This window comes from Spermophilus citellus, assembly GCF_964194105.1.
Source record: "Spermophilus citellus genome assembly, chromosome: 1".
Taxonomy (NCBI): Eukaryota; Metazoa; Chordata; class Mammalia; order Rodentia; family Sciuridae; genus Spermophilus; species Spermophilus citellus.
In genome coordinates this window covers 228,711,082-228,733,732 of record NC_138182.1, presented here as the reverse complement: position 1 = coordinate 228,733,732, position 22,651 = coordinate 228,711,082, and the positions used below count along the sequence as shown (strand labels likewise).

Genomic DNA, 22,651 nt, shown 5'->3' with positions numbered 1-22,651 from the left:
CATTCAGTATCAGACCCGTTCAAAATGAGAAGACAGTATCCATAAAAGATGGAGGCAAAGGCAGACCCCATGACTTTGAGCTTGTATGATACAAGCTGTTAGCTTCCTGGGTGTGCAGGAAGAGGAGAGACTCACAGAACCCCTATAGGAGACAGATAAGTTCATTCAAATCATGAACGTATCCTCTCACCCAGTGCTACTAAACAGAAGTAGAATAAGAATTTGATAAGAATTTTAGATCTTTAGGAAAGTTACTGGAAATATATATATAGGTTCAGGAATATCATTATTCTTAAACAGTTTACTAAGGAATCATAAAAGAAAGCATTATAGAGGGCTTACCACAAGCCAAGTACTACTGTTCATAATTTATATATTTAATCTGCAAAACAACCTTCTTTCCAGGTACCCCCACATTGTTATTACCCCCCATTGTAGCTTTAGGTATCAAGAATTTACAGTACTTACCCCCAGACACCCAGCTAGTAAATATGGAAACTGGAATTCAAGCTCAGTTCCAGAGTTTCTTCCCTCAACCACTTAACCACTAAAAATAAAATACCATGCAGGCGAAGAAAAACTGGAACTTAAATACTTGGTGTCATTATCTCCAAGTGGTAGGTTAGGGTTTTTCTTTTGCTTTTCTGTAATTTTCCAAACCTCTACCATGCATTTGCTTTTGTAATCAGAAAAATAATAAATACTGTTTTAAAATCCTGCCCCTAAAATTTAAAACACACAACAGGGTGTGAAGAGCATTGTCTTAAAGGGTCCTGGAGTAGAAATAACAACCAGTCTAGATCACTTGATTTACTAATGACCACACTTTATAGAGTAATACCAGGGAAAAGTGACTCAAATGTGTTCCTCTGCAGTCCCGTTAGCAGCCAATAAACTGTCTACCCTTTGAAATGTCACTTGAGGCTGTAGAAGGTGAGGGGGTCTCAAAGGAAGAATGAATTTCCCAACTATAACAACCTTTAATAGAGGAGGGCAATGTGAACAGTGGAGCTTAGTACTTGAAAAACAAAGAATTTCACACAAAACTTTCCATTAACCATCATAATAGAAAAATCATTTGTATTCATATATAGCAGCAATGAGCAACTGGAATTTGAAATGCAAAAGCATATTGGAATCAAATTTAATTCTGAAAGTACCCATAAGTTGGCACCTATAATGGACGTAGGAAGCAACTGAAATTTTAAAACATGACCAAATCAATGTGGATGCAATCTTAAAGAATACTTTCTACCTTTATCACAACAGATTATCAACACAAACACAAAAACTTGATTACTGACTTATAAAATGCAGATAACTTCTTGTATTGATGACCTTTCCCTTCTCTTTGCCTCACTGATAAATAGCCAGGTAGATAGATACTCCTCACCCTCTGCTTTCTTTTGAAAAATAAGAGAGTTGCTGATACCATTTCCTAGGTTTTTGTGTCTGATAGGGTGAAGTGTTGATCTGAGCTCTGTGCTGAGCCCCCTCAGGTCCTCCTTCAAGAATGAAGGACAGAGTGATTTTTCTAGCAGGTAAGGATAATGATGACAGAAGGCTTGGCTGTTAGTCTTCAGAACAGCTTCTGCAAAAAAAGTGCCACTCTGCCCAAGGCCGGTGGTCCCTTCCCTGGGCAGCCTGCTTTCAGAAACTGGTTAATACCGCCCTTATGAAAGTTTAGCCTTCTCACCTCTCTGATGAGACAGGGGACAACTCCGCAGGGTAATTTCAGCTCCAGAGGTCCTTGTGGGGCTGGCTGAAGCCTTGGCAAGTTATATCCCAGTTCAACTTCTCCCTCTACTCATACTCTTTCCCTTCCTCTCAGAGGTGTTGATTCCGGAATATGTGTGTGGCCAGGAGATGTCATTCCTGGCTGGGGGTCCACTTCCCCAAATGAATCTGACATGATGGAAGTCCTAGGAGTACAAATCTTTGGTCATCTGGACAAGGTGATGCATACTTGGAATCCCAGTGAGTCTGGAGGCTGAGGCATGAGGATCACAAGTTTGAGGCCACCCTCGGAAACAGAGCCAGGCCCAAGGCAACTTAGCAAGACTCTCTCAAAATAAAAAATAAAAAGGGCCGTGGATGTAGCTCAGTGGTAGAGTGTGCCTGGGTTTGATTCCCAGTACAAAAAAACAAAACCAAAAACAAACAAACAAACAAAACCTTGGGCAGACACTGGCCCTATGCCACGCTGAGTCTACCAGACATGGCTGTGAACACTATCAAGCAAGTAGCACACAAGAAAGCTGGGCCATCTTCCTCAGAAGAAGTGGATCAAAGAACAAAGAGGACACTTTTGGATTACCAGCAGGGAACACGTTGGAAATTTGGGTGGGGCTTTGGGCGGTGGCAGGAGGCAGGATGGCAGCTGCTTGGCCCACTATTTGGTCTAATCCCCTGAGCTGTCCTGGTCCCTGGTACCATGATCACACTGTGTTAATTAAATCATTCTCATTAATTCAGCCTGGGTGTAAATTAGGAAGGAATGAAGATAAATTAGGTTTGAAGGCAGCTAATACATTTAACCCCATGCTGCTTATTTTGCAGCCTAACAAAATAACATTGTTAAAGGAGATAACAAGGCCAAAGCCTTGGGCACAGCTTCCTAATACCATTAAAAAAATGAGACCTTGGTTTGGTGTCACAAGCAGAGGCAAAGACAGGTTCCCAGGGACTGGCCTGATATCTTGAGTAAAGTGCTGGCTATTGTACAATACAGAATGGGCTGAATTTCCTGAGTTGTCTGTGACTTAGCTATCTATGACTATTGTCCAGTTTAATTACAGTCCGGTTCAAGCTTTCTTCCTGTACAGGTACAAGACTTACTCACCTTTTCTTCGTGTGAATAGAGTGATAAGAATTATCTTTAGGACTGGCTTGGAGATGCTGTAAAAATTATATTTTGAGTTACTATTGTCATAATTATACTAACTTGCAAATCACTTTTAGCCACAAGATAAACATTAATCCAGTGGCCCAAAGACTCTTCATACATTGGTTCAAGCAAGTTGGTGTACAGTTAGTAGAAGGTCATCAGCAGCACACATGCTTTCCTAAAAACTAAGTTTAGTTCCTGTGTCTTTCAGCAGGAAGTTGTTTCCAGTTTTTACAACCTACATTAACTAATGTCTTTATCTTCTGTTGCTAACTCCCTGAGTCAGATGAAACAAATGTATATGGTCACTGAATACATTTCAGGATTTTCCAGTCTGTAACCCCCCCCCACTCTTTCTTGACACATAAATAATGGCAACATTAGGTAGAAAAGACACTGTAAAATGGTTGATGCTTGATGACACAATGGTCAGATATTTCATTCCTCTCTCAGTCCTGTCTGCTTAACAGAAACAGATTACCTGTCTCTAGCGTGGTGGCTTCTGGCGTGATAGTTCCTGGGGCAAAACCCCTAGACAACCTACTGAGCTACATATGTACACCATTTCAAGACAGGATCATCCAGGACAGTTCTGGGTAGATTTGGTAAGTGAATGGAGTAAAAAGGGCGTTATCTCTCCTTAATGAGAAAAAGTGTTAACCTCTTAAAACATTTCCCTCGCTGGAAGACGTTAACACATGGTCTTCAACACCAATATTTGCCTTTGACATACAGTCCAGACAAAGGCCTGATGGAGGTGTCTAGAAGGTACAAGGGAATCTGCCTCTATGGGCTCCACCCATACCTTACCACAAGCTATAAAATACATACAATAGCTACACATTCCCGCCTCCCATCTTTTCAGCACCTATTTCTGGTGTCTACAGTGTTTCTATCTCATTGGTCTTTGCTGAGTTTGTCTTTGCCTCTTTAAGGAACTAAGCTATATGCCTGCTGGTACTCATCTCTCCACCTCCACTCTCCCAGACCCTCTGCACCTGGTTCCCACCTTGAATGAATCACCTTTCTGGCTTTGTCAAGCACCCTTGAGCCAATATTCTGCATTAAAAATTAAAATAGGAAGCAGATTTTTAAAGGCTCTTAGGGAGGCTGATGAGTTAATGCTAACAAAGGACTTCAGAGGGCACTGTCTTTCTTTGTTTGCAAGGAGGGAAATTTCACAGCAAGAATTACCAGGAGGTAAGGAAGATAAGTGGAACTAGAAAAAAAGAACTAGGAGTCTTGGTTTCAGCAGTTTGTGGTCTCTGGAAGCGCTGTTTGGAGCCTCCTTAGCCCGTTTAAACCATTTCTGAGCTTAGTATCTTACAGAAAACTGGGGACAAAGACTGGGGAGTTGATGGAAGGACAGAGTAAACTCAGTGGTGGAGCCCTCGCACTGGAACTGCAGGGCTGGGCTACTGCTGAGTGGTTGAATGACCTGGAGCCAGGTAATTCACATTTCCCCCGACAACAGGTGATAAACTTTATCCCAAATACAGAATAAAAATCAAACAAACGTTTTAGCTCCCAGAGGGAAGACAACCACTTAGTACAAAGGTGAGAAATGGGATTCATGAATACAGATCTCCACGCGAGATTATTTTTCGTATATTCTTCCTTTCTGCCTGCCACTCAGGATATTAAACGTGTGCGTGCTGGGCCATTTCTTTAATGACCTCTAAACACCACAATACCATAAACAACAAACAAACAAACAAACAAACAAACCATCACCAACAACAAAAAACCCAGGAAGGGCCAGGTCTGAGAGGAAGGGCCAGGTCTCAGTGAGTGATTGAGACTTTATCGCTACGGAGAAAGGCGGCGTGGCCGCTTCTTTTGAGTTCGCTTTGAATCAAGCGGCCGCGGCTATTGGTTGCGAAGCACGTGGTGCGCGCCGGCCGGACAGCACCGGGGCTGCTGCTGCTTCTGCCGGGTATCGGGCAGAGTCCGGCCGAGGGCTCCACCCGTCGGAACGGGGAGGGAGAACGCAGGGAAACTCCTCAATCTCCAGTCTAGCTGGCCCCTTGCCAGCGAGAAACCCTACGTTCCGTCTTGTCCTACCTGTCGTGTCCCCAGTGTCCCGATTTGTGCCCCTTCCCTTGCCACTGACCGCTCCTCGGGTGTCTATCCCAGCGCACTGGCTATGCGCCCCCAGATCGCGTGCTGTGGACACCCAGCTCACCCCTGGCCACCCTTTCTTGAACAACTCGTGGGCTCTGGAGCCACGGAGACCACAGCCCCGGGCGGCGCTCTGCTACCTTGGGTCCCTCCCTCAGCTCCGGGGCTATTCATAAATTAGGCTGGCCTAGAGAGGCGCAGACACTTCAACCCGGGAAAACTTATTTTACTCGCGGTCCCTAAGGGTTGCAGCTGCCAGTGGCTGAGATCGTCCGCCCGCTTTGTCTCACTGCACTCTCAGCACCCCTCCCCCGCTTCCTCCACCGATTAACTCCCCCTACACGCTCTTCACCAGCTCCTCTCCTCCTCCTTCTCAACCTCCTCCCTCTTCTTCTGGGGCCACGTTCTTCCTCCCTCCCTCGGTGTCAGTCTCTTTGCATACGCGCCCCCTCCCCTCCCCTCCCCGCCGCGCCTCTTATAGCCCGGCGCGCGGCTGCCGGGCGCAGACTGCTCCGGCAGCCAGAGTAGAGGTGGTGTGGCTGTGGCGCTGTGGAGACCGGGTCCAGACGCCAGGCGGCCGCCGGCGCTCACAGCGCTTCCTAGCTCCCTCCCCCAGAGTCCACAGCCCGCCTTCTTCTGCGGCAGGCGCCGCAGGCTCGCTCTCCCCACTCGAGACGCGTTCGGGGAGACGCTCTGCGGGTCCCGCGCGCACGGTCCACGGCTAGGAGACCGTGAGACCGAGGCGAACCGCCAGCGGTTAGCCGGCCCTGAGCCTCTGCTCCAGGCGCGGTCCCCTCTCCCGCCGGCGCCCCATGCGCCCTTCTTTCACCCGGGCTGTCGCCACTGCTTCCCGGGACTGAGTCGCCCGCTTCGTCGTCTCCACCCCCGAGACCGAGGCAAGAACCCAGCCAGTTGTTTGCGGAGGCCGGTCACCACTGCTGTAAGTTTTCCCCACTGTCCCGAACCTGTTGCTAGCGGGTGGGTTTCAGTGGCCGCTGGGGTTGCGGGGGTGCGTTCCCAAGGGTGAGCGTGCGCCGGGCCGCCCTGAGTTCCCATTTAGGCCGGTGGGAAGCTGTTCTCCAGGTGGAGACCTGGGTGTCCGTCCCTGTCCTAGCCCTGGAAGCGGGAGCTGGACTTAACTGGAGAGCCGACCCGCCTGCCCTCCGCCGCGCAATGCCCGGGCAAGCCGCGGGAGGAGCCGGGGCCGGATGTTACCAGCCTGGCTCCCTGCAGCGTTCAGGGTTCAGCGCTTGGGGTCGTTGGCCCACGTTGCATGCTACTGGCTCTCAGGAGAATTGGGGCCACGCTCAGACACTCCTGCGGGCACTTCATTGCGGCCAAACGTCTATGGGAAATGAATGAAAACTGGTTTCTGAAAATCTATCATGCAAGCTTTTGGCTTCCAGTGTAACATTATTTTCAAAGGATAGGAATTGGTGGGCTGGGTGGAGATGAAACATCGAACTTGTTCGACATGCTATGTGGTGTCATCCTCACCGGCATGGCCAGCGTGTTAAATAGAGTTGCAACTGCTGTAGGGGATTATATGGTAAAACATATATTTTTGTTAAAATGGAACATCACGAAAACTTTTGTTATCAATAATGTGAATTCTTGAGAACATCTGCCTATTTCTGCTTTGATAGGTTTGAGATCAGTTTTAAACCTGGAGAGACGTTAGAGGGGCTAAATATTAGATGTAGAGCTCCTGTGTGAGCATAGAGTGAAGTGAAGTTATTGTAACTGGAAGCCTTTTTGATGTTCACAGTAATAGCAGCCCTTTTCTCTGTCTTCTTTGTAGATGCAGGTTAAGTATATGTGTGCATTTTCTTGGCCACTTATTTGGCATGCAAATATTATGTCTCTGGGGGCTTAAAAAGTGCCAGAAGAACGATTCATTTCATGTTGAAGGTGTGTTTAGTGACTGTATAAATGATTTCCCCTGATATTTTGATGTTTGAATATTTCTAAACCAGAAAGCAAATGGTTTATCTTGGGTCTTCAAGTGTACCTTTTATTTCAATCATACATTGCTGCAAGAATGTTAGATTTTGACAGTGACATGTTTTTTCAATTGGATGGTATCCAAGATGACAGGGTAGTTTTTTCCTCCTGGCTTATACAGCAGCATAATAAACACAGGATGCAAAGAGATGCCCATCCTGTATCCTAAAGTCTTCTAGACAAACTGTTTTCTTAAGTGTACACCTGGTTCTGAAATGTTTTACACCACACCAATTTCATGTTCAGGGCCCAGCAGGATTCCCAACTCAAGTGTCCAAAGCATTTAAATGCTTGTGGACCTGCTTACAGGGAGTCTGGAAGCAGCTTCATAGGAATGTTTAGACAATCTTTTGAAGTTTGGGTTCAGACATATCTGAACACTTCAGAATCCTGGGACATTCACAGAGGATCTATTGGTCATTCTCCAGAGCCCTGAGCATTCCTAAAAATGGACTAGAAGGTAGAGGCTTAGCTTGAGTTTGGAGTGATGCTTGGCTGCTCTCCATTTTTCATATCCCTAGTCATTTCTTGATGTTTTTCAAAGTCTTCCTAACACTGGAGTTCTAGGACTTTGTTACTTTCTTCCACTAAGCCATGTTTACTCATAATGAAAGGTAACATTCCAAATATTACTGCAAACAAGTTACATCACCTAATAATATGTGGTCTGAGTGTCAAAGCCATAGGGCACCTGCCTTTGTTGTTTTTCTGTGCTGTCTCGCAGCTGGCTGTGGAAGAGCAGTTTAGTATTTTAGTCCGTGAATCTGGTAAATCATTCATTCATGTGTATTTGTTAACAATTCCTGGAATATAAATTTAAAAAAATAAATATCTGAATGGTTGAAGGAAAAACAGACTGCTTCAGCTGTGCTGTAAGGACTGGCTGTTCTGCTTGGAAGAGATACTGTAACTAACCTCACAGTTTACCCTCTGGGGATAAACAACTTCCTCAGGAATCCTTGGACAGGCAGGTTCTTAAAGGGCTTTATTCCTTTGAAGTAACAGAGGGGTAATGTAAAAAGCACAAGGGTGGGGGAGTTCAGTTTTCAAAGATGGATAATAGGAATTTAACATAACTTTACCCAACACTTCCCATATGGCAGAAAGTCAAAAGACAGCATTAGATTCTGTATTAATTTAAATGTAGATACCTAGGAAAGCACTTTAGTTAGTAAATAAATTCTAGGGTGGCCCTAAATGAATGAGAGCTGGCAAAATACATATCCACTTAATGGTATATGTGCCTGCGCGTGCACATGTGCGCTCATGCCCACACACAGGAACCTGTGTATTTTTATTAAATTTAAATAAATAGTACATGCATTTTGAACTCCCTAGATGCAGGTGCCAGCAATTGCAGGTACATAAGAACAGTTCTGGTGAGGTACTGTTTAATCATAAGAGGAGGTGGATGCCTCCTTTGTTCTTGTGACTGGTTTTCCAAGAGTTGGTACAGAGTAGGAAGAACAACAACAACAACAAAAAAAAACAGCGTGAGTATATGCTACTCAAGATATTCTTCCTTTTTTTGGTGCCAAATCCTCCTTTTGAAAACTGTCTAGAGCATGAAAGATGGGTGATGATTGTGGCCAGAATCTATTCTGTGCTTTCAGTAAAGCTTTTGATCAATATATGGTTGTGTATGTTGGTACATTTAGAACCTCTGTAGCAGTAGAACTGTCCGGCTAGAAATATATTATTGTTTGTTTATTTTTATAGTATTAGGGTTCGAACCCAGGGCCTCCACATGTTAGGCAAGTGCTCTACCATTGAGCTGCATGCCCAGCATCTGTTAACATTTAAATTGTAGAAGTTGGGCATTTACTGAATATGCAGAGTTTGGATCTTACCAAAGAAATTCTTAATGGAATTAATTAGTAGGTTTTTTTTTTTTTAAACACATGGTTTTATGTTGCATAGGGCATTACAGCTGGTGCCTGTCCTGGCTTTACGAGAGCAGGAGGCTTGGCATTTTAAGTGGCCTTCAGTGAATCAGCTGGACTGGCACAGGAGCTGAGAATGAGACCTGCTCCCCTTGGCTTTGCTGACTTACATTCTCAAGGACTTCAATATCCTCGAAGTTGGCAATCAGGTTTTCCAAGATGAACCTGCTTGTAGGCAGTGAATTTTTTTTTTTTTTTAAACAGTGTATAGTTTAAACAGCTCAATAGGATGACAGTGAATTCCTTTCCTTTCCTTCCAGGTAGTTGTCTCTGGCTTTGTTTTGGAATGGCTATACCTTTTTTCAGAATGGCAGCAGGGTTAACAACAAAGTGTTGTTTTCTTTGTCTAAAACAATTGTTGCTTTTGGTCTGCTGCTGGGAACATCAGGAACATGTTGTTCAACGATTTTGTTTTTGTTTTGTTTTGTTTTTAGGAGTGGAAACAAAATGTCAGTCAGCGTTCATGAGAACCGCAAGTCCAGGGCCAGCAGCGGCTCCATTAACATCTATCTGTTTCATAAGTCTTCCTATGCTGACAGTGTCCTTACTCACCTGAACCTTTTACGTCAGCAGCGTCTCTTTACCGATGTCCTTCTCCATGCAGGAAACAGGACTTTTCCTTGTCACCGGGCAGTGCTGGCTGCGTGTAGCCGCTACTTTGAGGCCATGTTCAGTGGTGGCCTGAAAGAGAGCCAGGATAGTGAGGTCAACTTTGACAATTCCATCCACCCTGAAGTCTTGGAGCTGCTTCTTGATTATGCATACTCCTCCCGGGTGATCATCAATGAAGAAAATGCAGAATCGCTCCTGGAAGCTGGCGATATGCTGGAGTTTCAAGATATCCGGGATGCATGTGCTGAATTCCTGGAAAAGAACCTGCATCCTACCAACTGCCTGGGCATGCTGCTGCTGTCCGATGCGCACCAGTGCACCAAGCTGTATGAACTGTCCTGGAGAATGTGTCTCAGCAACTTCCAGACCATCAGGAAGAATGAAGATTTCCTTCAGCTGCCCCAGGACATGGTAGTACAGCTCTTGTCCAGCGAAGAGCTCGAGACTGAAGATGAAAGGCTCGTATATGAGTCTGCAATTAACTGGATCAGTTACGACCTGAAAAAGCGCTATTGCTACCTCCCAGAGCTGTTGCAGACGGTGAGGCTGGCACTCTTGCCAGCCATCTACCTCATGGAGAACGTAGCCATGGAAGAACTCATCACCAAGCAGAGGAAGAGTAAGGAGATCGTGGAAGAGGCCATCAGGTGCAAACTGAAAATCCTGCAGAATGATGGCGTGGTGACCAGCCTCTGTGCCCGGCCTCGGAAAACTGGCCATGCCCTCTTCCTCCTGGGAGGACAGACTTTCATGTGTGACAAGCTGTATCTGGTAGATCAGAAAGCCAAACAAATCATTCCCAAGGCCGACATTCCCAGCCCTAGAAAAGAGTTCAGTGCATGTGCGATTGGCTGCAAAGTGTACATTACTGGAGGGCGGGGGTCTGAAAATGGTGTCTCAAAAGATGTCTGGGTTTATGATACCCTGCATGAGGAGTGGTCCAAAGCTGCCCCCATGCTGGTGGCCAGGTTTGGCCATGGCTCTGCTGAACTGAAGCACTGCCTGTATGTGGTTGGGGGGCACACGGCTGCAACTGGCTGCCTCCCAGCCTCCCCCTCAGTCTCTCTAAAGCAAGTCGAACACTATGACCCCACAACCAACAAATGGACCATGGTAGCACCACTTCGAGAAGGCGTTAGCAATGCCGCCGTAGTGAGTGCCAAGCTCAAATTGTTTGCTTTCGGAGGTACCAGCGTCAGTCATGACAAGCTCCCCAAGGTTCAGTGTTATGATCAGTGTGAAAATAGGTGGACGGTACCGGCCACCTGTCCCCAGCCCTGGCGTTACACAGCAGCAGCTGTGCTGGGGAACCAGATTTTTATTATGGGGGGAGATACAGAGTTCTCTGCCTGCTCTGCTTATAAATTCAATAGTGAAACTTACCAGTGGACCAAGGTGGGAGACGTGACGGCAAAGCGCATGAGCTGCCATGCTGTGGCCTCCGGAAACAAACTCTATGTGGTTGGAGGATACTTTGGCATTCAGCGATGCAAGACTTTGGACTGTTACGATCCAACTTTAGACGTGTGGAACAGTATAACCACAGTCCCATACTCACTGATTCCTACTGCATTTGTCAGCACCTGGAAACATCTGCCTTCTTAAACATCCTAAATAAGCATGAGGTAAGACAAAAGTTCAGCGGGAGATGTGTGCATTTAATTAGGTTAGTTGTCTAAGTTCAGAGTATGGAGTCAGACACAATCCATGTAACCTATATTGAAGTACTATAGAAACTATTAAAATGAAAGATTTTGCACCTCCAGAACTTAAACACCTGTGTTGATCACAGCCTTCACTCCCTATAACATAAGTCAGTGGTTCTCAGCCTTCGCTGAGCCTGCGAATCTTCTAAAGAGCTTTTCACAAACTGTGGGTCCCAGAAACATTGTTTCTTCTGGTCTGGGGTGAGACCTAGGCATCAGTATTTTTAGAAAGTTTTCTCCTTTGCTAATATTCCACCAGGTTGGGAACACTTGACCTCTGTTAATAATGCCAGCTGGTGTTTACTGAGGCCTTGCTTTATGCTGTGTGTTTCAAATGAATCATCCCATTTGATCCCACAGCAACCCTATGGGATATTATTACTAGCCTCATGTCTAGAGGAAAAAACCTGATTCCTGCAGAAGCTAAGTAAGTTGCCCAAAGTCTAATAAGTGGAAGCGTTGGTCAAGAATTAATCCAGGGCCTGGAGTTGTAGCTCAGTGCTTGAGCACTTGCCTCTCATGTGTGAAGCACTGGGTTTGATCCTCAGCACCACATAAAAATAAATAAATAAAGATATTGTATCCATCTACAACTAAAAAAAAAGTTAAAAAAAGAAAAAAGAAATTAACCCAGGCAGTCTGACTTCAGAGCACAAGTGTTTGTATATTATGACAAACTGCCATTTAATAAACCTGAGCTTCACGTTAGTGTCATCCCAGAAGATACTTGGTTGATATTCAAATTCCACTCCCTCAAACCCATTCTGGACTGAATAGGGTTAAAGAAAATGCATTTCTCAAATTTGTTCCTTGTTTATTCTCTCCAGAATTATTTATTGGCATATTTAAAACTTTTCCTCAAAGTATAGCCCCACCTTGAGGGTATGTATTAACTTCACAAGGGAATCTAGGTTTGTCCTTGTGAAAGGTTGGTTACACCTACATTGTACAATTATGTTTGATGTGCAGATACACCCAGCTACCTAAACTGCCCCTAACTATATCTTTTCAGAGTTAATCAGTCAGGCTGACCCTATTGTTGAGGCTAACAAAAGTTTTGTTCTGTGTCATATATCTGAGTACATAATGGTTGTCTTGTGTACTTAAGAGTATATTATTCTCTTGGCTCCCATAATTAATAGGCCCACACAGCTCAATGTTCGAAAAGCTCATGGTTGCTCTGCAGCTAAGCATTCTTAGGGTTGGCCCCAGGAATGGCTTATGCACAAAGCACACAGAACTTGTTGATTTGTTTTGGTGATTCATGGGCTTATTACTAATAACTAGAGGGGAAGATAACCGATTTGGAGAAACTACAAGGAAAATGTAACTCATTACTTTGCAGTTTTGGGCTCTGTTTTCTCTAGCATGTTCTGTACCTTTGAAGGGGACTTCAAAGGGAAAAAAGGGAATCTAATGGTAGTTGTAAGCTAAACAAGGAGGGGTTTCATCTTGTTTTTTTTCTTTCCCCATTTCTTACAGCTCACTTACAAACACCATTAAAATTGGCCTCACTTTCACATTTTATCTTTCTATTTTTTCCCCCCCAATTCTTCAGTTATCTCCTCCAGCCTATTACAGTTAACAGGCTCCTGGTAATGCCTTGTTTCTCTGAAATGAAAGTCTTTGAAAGGAGCAGGAACAATCAGAAAGCTCCTCTGGGCAGCACTGGGGCTAATGGCATCCCATACCAAACTGGTTTTTGTAGCCTTGCTGGCATCTCAGTAATCCTGAACAAACAAATGCTTGGCAAGAGGTTATTTCATTTGAGATATGAATGCATGACTCAACCCTCAAGCAGGTTTAAAGAACCTCCTAGGCAAAAGCATCAATTAACAGCCCTAAACTAGGTGTTAGTCCAGAACTGGCTGTATTTGTACAAAATTCCCTGGTGTTGTGGAGGTAATTGGTGGACTGGCTAGCATCCTTAGAGCAAGGTATGGAAACTGAGGCAGAAAGAAAGACCACATGTGGTTCTAGTCCTAGTTTTAAGTTGTAGATCTTTGTGGACTTAAGATTGCTTCTCCGTCAAATCAGTGGTTTGAGACTATAATTCCCTAAGACCTGTCCTGGTTCAAACTTGGATGAATTGACAACAGGGATACCTAGGTCAGTGCCTGGCAGATATTAAGTGTTCTGTACTCTTAGTTTTCTTTTTTCTCTTCAATTTAGACCTTGCTCTGTGATCCAGCAGTGGAGTCAGCTCCGTGTGTGTGTGTGTGTGTGTGTGTGTGTGTGTGTGTGTGTGTGTGTTGGGAAAATCAGGTTTCTTTGACCGTTATCTGTTTCTGATCTTTATTCTTCATATTTGGTTCCTCCTTTTTCAGCCCAGAGTGAATATGTTGGCAAACATTTGAACTCAGTCTGTCCTGGGTATCCAAACTTAAGCACATGCTTCCGGGCCCTGGAAAACAGAGCAAATAAAATGCAGGGTTATACGTGAAACAACATCCTCTTCACCCTTGGTGCCACCAGCGAGACAAGCACATAAAAACTGAATTTGACAGGGCCAGGTTTGCTGCTTTTACAGGGTGTCAGAAGTGCCTGATCAAAGCCACTCTTTCAGCTTCCGACAGGGAGAATGTAGACTTAAATTTCTAAACTTTATTACACACAAGATAGTGTTAAAATGTTTTAGCTGGATGGAGTGATTTAAAGGAGTGCTCAGTAGGTACCCTCAGAAACTGCTGAAGCCCTCATCCCTCTGCTCTCCAAATGTAGGTGCTAAGTGAATTAATCCAGTGTTAACAAAAACCTTCCCTAGTCTAAAAGCTCATCCACCAAGGAGGTTTTAACTGTCTCCTGCTGCTTTGTCAGTGGGTGGGAGGGACAAAAAGGAAATTACTTTGATTATCCTCTATTTTCATGGTGCCTCCTGGCCCCAACCTGACAGCACTTGAACTTCCATTTGCTTTGTTTCTTCTCTGTTAGATTTTCATGGAGGGTGGGCTGGGTATTGTGTGTGGGGGGGACTTTTTCTATTTTTCTGTGCTAGTATTCAATGTCTTGAAATTTTATATTATTACAAGATACATTCTTTTGGTTTAATGTGGATATACAGGTTAAAAGGAGGTGGGGGGAGGGGTGTGACAGTGTAGTCTAAGGAATGCCTTGAAGGCTTGGATCACTGTTAGGAAACAGCCAAAAGAAACAACTATCAGATGAATCAGACTCCTGAACACACAAAAGCAAAGCGAAAAGGATTTAATGCAGTTAATGAGCAATCCCTCCAGAATTCCCTTTGTCTGTACTTAAGAGTTATAGTAATAGGAATACAGATTCCTAAACTAGTCTGGAAGTGTGCTTTATGAACAGATAGGGTGAGTCTTTTAGAAAGCCCTTTGCAAAACTTAAAACTTCCCTGTATGAAATAAGAATGAAATAAATGGGCAGGGTGAGTAGTGAGAGGAGATGCTAGCTCCTATGAAATATGCAGACTTCATGGTTTTGGTAATTTGAGTTTATATTCATACTTGATGTTGGTGGATTCTCTTCATAATAGAACCCGCATTCTGTGCTGCCATCTTCTGAGTGTAGACTAATGCACTCCAAAAATAAAACGACAGCCTTGGGCTGTCGAGACCTGGTACATTGTCATGTGAAAGGAAGTGAGACTGATGTCTGCCATAATGAATAGTGGGGATGCATTTAAATAAGAGGATTAATATGTCTGTCTTCTATATGGTGAATAAATTTAATTTGGAATCCTTTATGGTAAATGGGCCAAGGAGGGTTTGCATAGGAATCTCCTTCTGATACCCAAGTGATCACTTTACAGTGGCTTTTTTTTAATCAGAAATTTTAAGATTATTGGAAACAGGATGGCAACTTAGATATCCAATAGATAGATAGATAGATAGATATCTAAGTTGCCATCCTGTTTCTAATATCCAATAGATAGATCTATCTATGGAGATACATAGATAGATCTATCTATTGGATAGGTAGATAATAGCACAGAAGTGAGGGTCCTATATTGGATACTGTCAGGCCAGCCATTTGAGAGTGCATGCATACACACATACACCTCAAGGTAAGTACTTTCTGATATCTTTGCACAGTTCCTACTGAACGTACAGTTAAGAAGCAACATTGCCCAGCTGTGTCCCAAGTTTTAATTTTAAAAAATTTCATGGCTACTAACAAAAATCATAAAACTATAGCATCACACAGATCTTTCATGCCTTTTTTGTTTTGTTTCCTTTTCCTCCTATTTTAGCTCCCTCCATCACTCAGTGTGACAATAGGAGATTTCTACTTTGGAGCTGCCAATTTTAATGAAGAGAAAGAACAAAAGGAGGAGAAGTTGCTGTAAGACTCGAATAACATCCACTGCACCTTGTCAATGCTCTAACTGGACATGAAGGAAAGGGGTGAGGGGGAGGGGGTGGGATTCTCAGTGCAAGTAGCACATGGTTTAAATATGAATGACTGAACCTGTGATCTAGTCCTTGTCCTGTAATTGTGGATTAATGTCAGCGTTAATCAGCCCCTGAAAGGGAGAGAAAAGCTGGACCTTTTCCCTTGCTGTACCACATTCAGCATTTGATTCCATGGGCTCCGCCATTTATGTGTAAAATTTGAAATGGTTGTCGCCTCTCTCTGAGGAGTGAGCTTGAAGCCTCCACACCGGCAGCTGTTGGTGATTCAAAGCTTCAGCATGGCCAGGAGGGAAGCTGGCTGAGCTGGCTGAAGAATGAGGACCGCTGAGCTGAACTCTCCGTTAATCTCGAAGGGGTTGTTCCTTCCCCCAGGAACATTTCTGAACAATGGGGACATTGTTGGTAGCTGTTTGGTAGATGTTCTTTTCTATTTATAAGTGACTTTAAACTTTCCCTTGGCTGTTAAGAAGTTTGTTATAGATTTAGCTATTTATTGTTTGATGCCTGCATGCTGAAACAATGCTTACAGTTGTTTTCACGTGTATGGATGTGTGAATGGTTGTATGTTTTGCACATTTTGTGGCTGTTGGGATGTGCTTTGCTGCACAAAAATGAAAAACTTTTGAGTTTTGATTTGGAGTATAACTGGAGGGTGGGTGGGGGTGGGCTGGATTTTTAAAACGTTAAGACAGGGAAGGATTAAAAGATGGAAACATCCCAGAGGTAGAGAAATCATGGAGGTCACTTTTCTTAGATTCACCACCTTTTTCTGGGGTTTCATGGGGGGGGGGGTATGGTCAAGCTGGTGGCTGATGAGATGGAGGAGGAGTCCTTTTTTCTGCCTTTCTCCTTCCCATCTGATTTACCCAACATCAGTCTCAGCTGCTGGAATTCGGAAAGGACCAAGTTGTTTTGCAGTTTTTGTTTTTGTTTTTTTTTTTTTTCTTTGTGTAATATCCTGCAGTCCTGGAAAATTCTATGGAATAGTTCTGTATATAGGGTACAGGTAAAGACATTGTCCAAAGTTTATTTATTTATCTATTTATTACCCTATAAGAATGCTTTGTTGTGTAACCACAGTTAATGGGAACAACCTAAAATGTCACAATGTATATTAATTCATTGACCACATTTGCTTGATCTGGACTCATTGTTCTCTGTTCTTGCTGTAGAATTTAGCAAGTGCTAGAAGTTCTTCAGAAAACATTCACATGGGTACAGTTTACACATTAGTGCCCACCCTTAGGTAAATGTTGAAAAAAACTCTTTGGTATACAAAAGTGACACATTTGGTCACAAAACACCAAAGAATTGTAAGCAGTGGCCCTGTGGAGAGGGTTTCCAGGCTGGTTGGGAATCAGTTGTGAATACCTTCTTTGCTTGTTGGAGTGCTTGTTTACTAAACACGTGCTGTGGTAGCTCTTAGTGCTAGATTTGAGTAGGTGCTTCTTCAGAGGTGTCTGGGAAAGACCAAAGTTTGCAGCTCGGTCTGCTTTGGTCCATGTTTCTCACATTGCTGTATTTTAGAAAATAGGGTTTAAGGCTGATAACAGCCTTTTACATTGTGTGTTTGCATTGTCTAATGACAGAAAAATCCTTAACATTTCTCTCCACCTCAGTACTTTAGACTAATTGTACATGTCCCTCCTTGCCATGAATAAGTGGGCTCTAGTTGGACCAAAATAAAATAAATGAGCTGTTGGAATAAAAGAATCACATTACTGTCCAGCAGCTAGTCGTGGTTCCTAGATGTGTTCTAAGCGATGCAAATGTCTAATTGTACTCTGGCGGCATAGTCGATGTTGATCTGTTGTAGCAGTTACAGCTCTGTAGTTTATGATGCAAATCTGTCCAGAGATGTATGTGTCACTGCATGACTTCTGAAAGCAGGAAGAATTTTCTGCAGCTGTTTCAAAGTTGGGGCCTGTCCTTGAATCCTCCATTAATTACTGTGTGTGAGCCAGAGGGAGCCACCGTAAGGGTGGGCCCCCAGCCTGCAGGGAACTTTCTGGACTCCTGCTCTTTGAATTGATGTAGGCATTTGTGCTCGCTACTTGACCATTCTCACCCTGTGAAACGTCCCACACTTTGAAGCAAATACAATTCACAGCACAGTACATACAAAAACCTTGGCATAAGACAGAGAAGGTTCTTCTCATTTTGTGAGCTGGTTGCTGTAGAAACGGATAACAAAGGGCAGCCTTCCACTTCTGGTATAATTGTGTAGCCCCTTTTCTCTGGGCTTGACACCTGTCTGAATAAGAGTGATTAGAGCTGCATAATATCCCTCTCTTGGCTATTGAATATGTGGTTCACGTACAGAACTCTGTATAAGTTAGTAAAATGTTCGTGTTCATATGTACTTGTTTGCTACTACTACATTTTTGAGGTTTTGTAAAACATTTTTTTTTTCACAATGTGAAACTGAAGGTCAATAAATTATTAGAGATTTTCTCTTCATTGTGTGTGTGTGTCTTGTCATTATTTGAATATAACATGATATTAGGCATTGAAAACTGGAGCCTTTTTTTTTTATTTACTCACGGATGGACATTTCAAATATTTTTTTGAATGTGATTTATCTCACTGTTTTGTCACATGTTTATTAAAGTAGCTCCATGCATGAAATAAAACCTTTGGCTGTTAGAATCTCTTCAAGCAAAGGAAAAGCCCTCATTTATGTGTTTATCATTATCATAGCTTGGTATACAAAAAGTCACAGGCTATGTAAGATTGAGATCGCATACTTTATATTAGATGGGATTTGGTTTTTGTATTCTTTGTGTGGGTTACACTTTGATAGAAAGCTGATAGAGGGGGCTGGAGTTCTCTTTACTGACATCCCCTTTAGAAACCATTTAAAGTAAGTACAAGTGCATGCGTATTTTTTTCTCTGTAGTGGTGCAGGAGAGCCCAAGTGCGACCCCTTAGGCATATTTAGCAGCTTTCAAGTAGACAGATGAAGCCTCCTGCCCCGCCCTCATGGTGGCTTCATGTCACACTGAGATGCTCCTTTATCACTTGGGTTGGACTCCTTATTTTAGTGTGCAGAGCAATGCTCAGTGTAATCTTTTCTAGCCAGAAGATAAATACTACCTAATTGGAACTCTAGGAGACCTCACAAGTGGCACAGTACAATTACAGTCTTTGGACTTTGACCAAGATGCCAGAGCAGATGCCTCGGGCTTGACAGAAGGATCATTGGGTTCCTTGCTGGGTGAGGCTGGTGTACAGCCAAGCCTCTGGGAACAAGTGTCTGAGCCTTCAGATTCCAGGAGCTCAATGCTCATGACCCATGGAAACCCTGTGGATGACACCATATGTATGACACCAAATGACAAGGAAGAAAGGCGAGTTGGCAGGAGTCTACGGGTGGGACTTGGGCTCTCAAGGTCTTGATGTTAATCCTCAGGAGGGTAGAGAATGGTTGCTGTGGAGATGACTGGACAGAACTTTCATTCTCTGGGCTTCCTTTTCTTTATCATCTTAGATGAAACATTAAATAAGATATTTCCAATTCTTAATTTTTCACTCTTCATACATTTAGAGTGGCTCACATGAGTTTGGATGACCTTAAGTTGCATGTCATAGGAATCTGGCCACAGTGGTGAAACCATTTGGAAGTTAGCAACTCATTGCTGGGGCAGCATCCACCATAAGGCTATTAGGGACCTGGGCTCTTATGTTTGCTTTTCATTCTGGGCTTGAACCTTTAGTTCTCATGTTCTCAGCATGCTGTGAGCTGTATGTCACAGTATCACCTCTGCCTCTCAGGTGACCAGAATGGGGACAATGAGGAAAGGCATACACCAAAGGAGCTCTTCCTTTTTCTTGAGATAATAATAATTTACCCAATAGGTTCACCTGGAAGGCTTACACTTATCTCTTCTTGGCCAGAGGTAGGTCACATAAACTTCCCAAGATGGAAGGGAGGCTGGGGAAAGGAGCACATTGCCATTGCACATGATTATGTGATTCTATTTAGAAAAAAGGAAGAACAGACAATGGATAGATAGAGTGTCGAAGATGGGATTGCTTACTTCAGTGGATAATCAGTTACTGTAAACAGTAGCCCTGTTTATTGAGTAATTATGTTCAACTGGGGATATTGTTAAGGATGTACTTAACAATCATCTCATTAAAGCCTCACAACAAATTTAGGTAAGTACAGAAATGTTTTTTAACATATCTGCCAATATCTTGATTTTAGCAGCATTTTATAATATAATAAATTTAAAAGAGAAAGCATCAAGCTCCTGCCTAGCACATAGTAGGTCCTCAGTAGTTTTCAGTTGTCATTTAAAACACAAGTTGGGAAAGGTTCATAAAGACAAATCTGAGTGCTTATTCTGTACCAGGAGCTGTATAAAGGGTTTGCATGTCCACCTCCTTGATTCATTCTCCCAGCGAGCAACCCTACAAGAGCAGGCGTTGTTATTACCCCCATGTTGTAGATGAAGAAACAGGTTTGGAGAGATTATACAACTTGCCCAAGGAGTGGTGGAGCTGGATTTCAAGGCATGCTCTCTGGGCTGTCCTCCAGGCCCAGGAATGTAGAGGGAGGTGATTCAGCCTGCTGAGCCTGACTGTGGGAAACTGGGGCTGCCTGGGTCCATCCTGTTTGGAAGATTCCATACTGAATCTCAGTGGCACGGTCCTAGGAGGCCTGCAGCTGGTGGGCTTACCCTGACGTGACTGAAGGCGCACAGGGAAGGAAATCTCTGCTGAGACTAGAAATGTTCCTTGACAGCCGGTTTCCAAAAATGAGTTGTAGAACATTTAAATGGGGCCCCTGGATGTTTGTCACACTTGATAATTTACTGAGTTTTACGCTGATATTTTTTTTGTATTTTTCTCTTTGTAAAATGTCCATTGATGATCATCGAGTCTACAAATGTTATCATGGACAAACTATACATTAAAAAAAAAAAAAAAAAAAAAAGAAGTCTGACCCACAATTGACAGGAAGCAGCCCAGGAAACCAACCTATTATCTATAGTTATCAGCCTAAGAAACCAGCATGCTATCTGTGAATCAGACTTGTAGGAAGTCAGACTACTGTCTCTAGCAACTGTTCCAGAAAGCCAAACAATAGCCTCTTTACAAATTAGCTTCAAACCACCAAGACTTGATTAATAACTGATAACTTTCCTAGATTTTGTCCTTGCTTCCAACCTAGGCAGAACCAGAAAAAGCCAAATACATACTCCTAAGCAGTCACCATCGGATGCCCTGCTTCTACTTGGCCCGCCTGCAGCTTCCCCATGCCAACAGCCGCCAGTCAACCTGAAGCCTTCCCTCCCCACAATAAAGCTACCCCTTGTCCTTTGAGTCTCTGCCAACACTCGAATGACAGTGGTGGACTCCCTTGCTATATAGCAAGCTCTGAATAAATAGCCTGCGCTTGTTCTCAGTTGGTTGGTCTTTATTTCCACAGACAAATGTTTATTCAATAAAATAATTAAATATTTCAATAGAAAAGCCCACAAAGATGAAGTGAGGGCCAAATTGTGGGTTCCAGGCAGGATGCGTCGGGTGGGGGAGGTTCAAAAGATGGTTGTTATCATCCTGAACATCTAAGTAAATGAAATGTACAAAATACATATAACATGAGAAAAAATGGATTTTGAGTTAATGGGGTTGAGATGAGGGCATCTGTTTTGGCAAAAGGAGAGCTGTTGCTTTGTTTGGGAATATTTTGAGTAAAGTGCAAACACTTAGATACGTTTTACAGCCATATTCATGGTGCACATGAATGTATGAATAAATGCAAAAACTTAGCAGCTAATTCCTGGTCTTGCCTGTCGCAAATCTTAAGTGCTTCGCCTGTCTGACACATACTCAGACTAAGCCATCTGTCCTGCATTTGAATTTAATCACAGACAATGAATTTTAAAGCTCTGTTATTTATCAGACAACGGGCAACTAGGTGCAAGACCTAACTTTGAGAGGGACAAATGTACATTGAGGCATGACTATGAATAAAAAGCAATTTGATTAAGTAAATTATAAATCTACAATAATCTTGTCCAGCTCTGTTTACCGCCCAGCTCGCTTTGTGAGTCTGGGGGAAACCAAATAAGACAAAGTTTCTCTCTTTCTCTCTGGTCCTGTTTCCTTGGCAACCATAATCTTTATCTTTGCAAAGATGAGGGAGTGCAGGGAGGAGAGGCAGTTGGAATTTCAGCAAGTCTCTCACTAATCCTTTTCTTGTGTTATCAGATGATTTGTTTTATTACAAAAAAGTTATTTTACACCCACTTTTTAGATAGTGTTGGGAGTTTTATTGGATATCCTGGAGAGGCTGGGAGTTTTTGTTTGTTTGTTTGTTTTATAGGAGATAGGCGAATATTGTAATCGCAAAGAAGATGAAATCAGCCTCTTCTTACATACAAAGCAGGCACCTGCAAAGTGGGAACTGAAATGTCTCTCTCTGAGGTTCTAATACATACGCCAGCTCTAAATTACAAATGCCCCTGCCCACTCAACCACCCACATACACTCTGGCAGAGGATTTGCTGCCAGGAGAACCATTTTGAGAAAAGGAGTCTTGGAATTTTGAAATAACCAATACCCTCTGAAGGGTGGGGAGGGAGAAAGAGGAAAAGCAGAAGTTCCCTCGGGTGTGTGCGGGGGTGAGTCTGGCCAGTGGTGGCCCTCTTCACATCCTTTTCTGGTGCTTCCTGAGAGTCCACTTATTCCAAAAATGGGGAGTAGTGGGGGGGGGGTCAACACTTGCTCAAAATGAGAACACCTGAGCTACATTTTGAGGTCTGTTAATCATTTACACATTCATCACAATCTGGCTAGTCTGAAGGGGGGGATGGGGACTTGGGAGTGGGGCTCCCTCAGACACTATGGCAGACCTAGGAGAACAATAGGAATGAAGTAGGTGAGGAAGGAGAATGAGAAAGGCACATTTTCACTTAAGAATATTATGGCTAGGGAGGATGAGGAGAAGAATAGGCAGAGCACAGAGGATTTTTAGAGCAGTGT

The 22,651-nt window shown here is 43.4% G+C and overlaps 1 protein-coding gene across 1 annotated transcript; it reads left to right on the top strand.

Annotated features, from left to right (window-relative positions):
- Positions 1-5,518: 5,518 nt before the first annotated feature.
- Positions 5,519-18,120, top strand: ENC1 (ectodermal-neural cortex 1). The gene is made up of 3 exons (XM_081287563.1): positions 5,519-5,948; positions 9,390-11,192; positions 15,493-18,120. The coding sequence occupies exon 2, from the start codon at positions 9,403-9,405 to the stop codon at positions 11,170-11,172; it is 1,770 nt and encodes a 589-aa protein (XP_081143689.1). The 5' UTR covers positions 5,519-5,948; positions 9,390-9,402; the 3' UTR covers positions 11,173-11,192; positions 15,493-18,120.
- Positions 18,121-22,651: the final 4,531 nt, after the last annotated feature.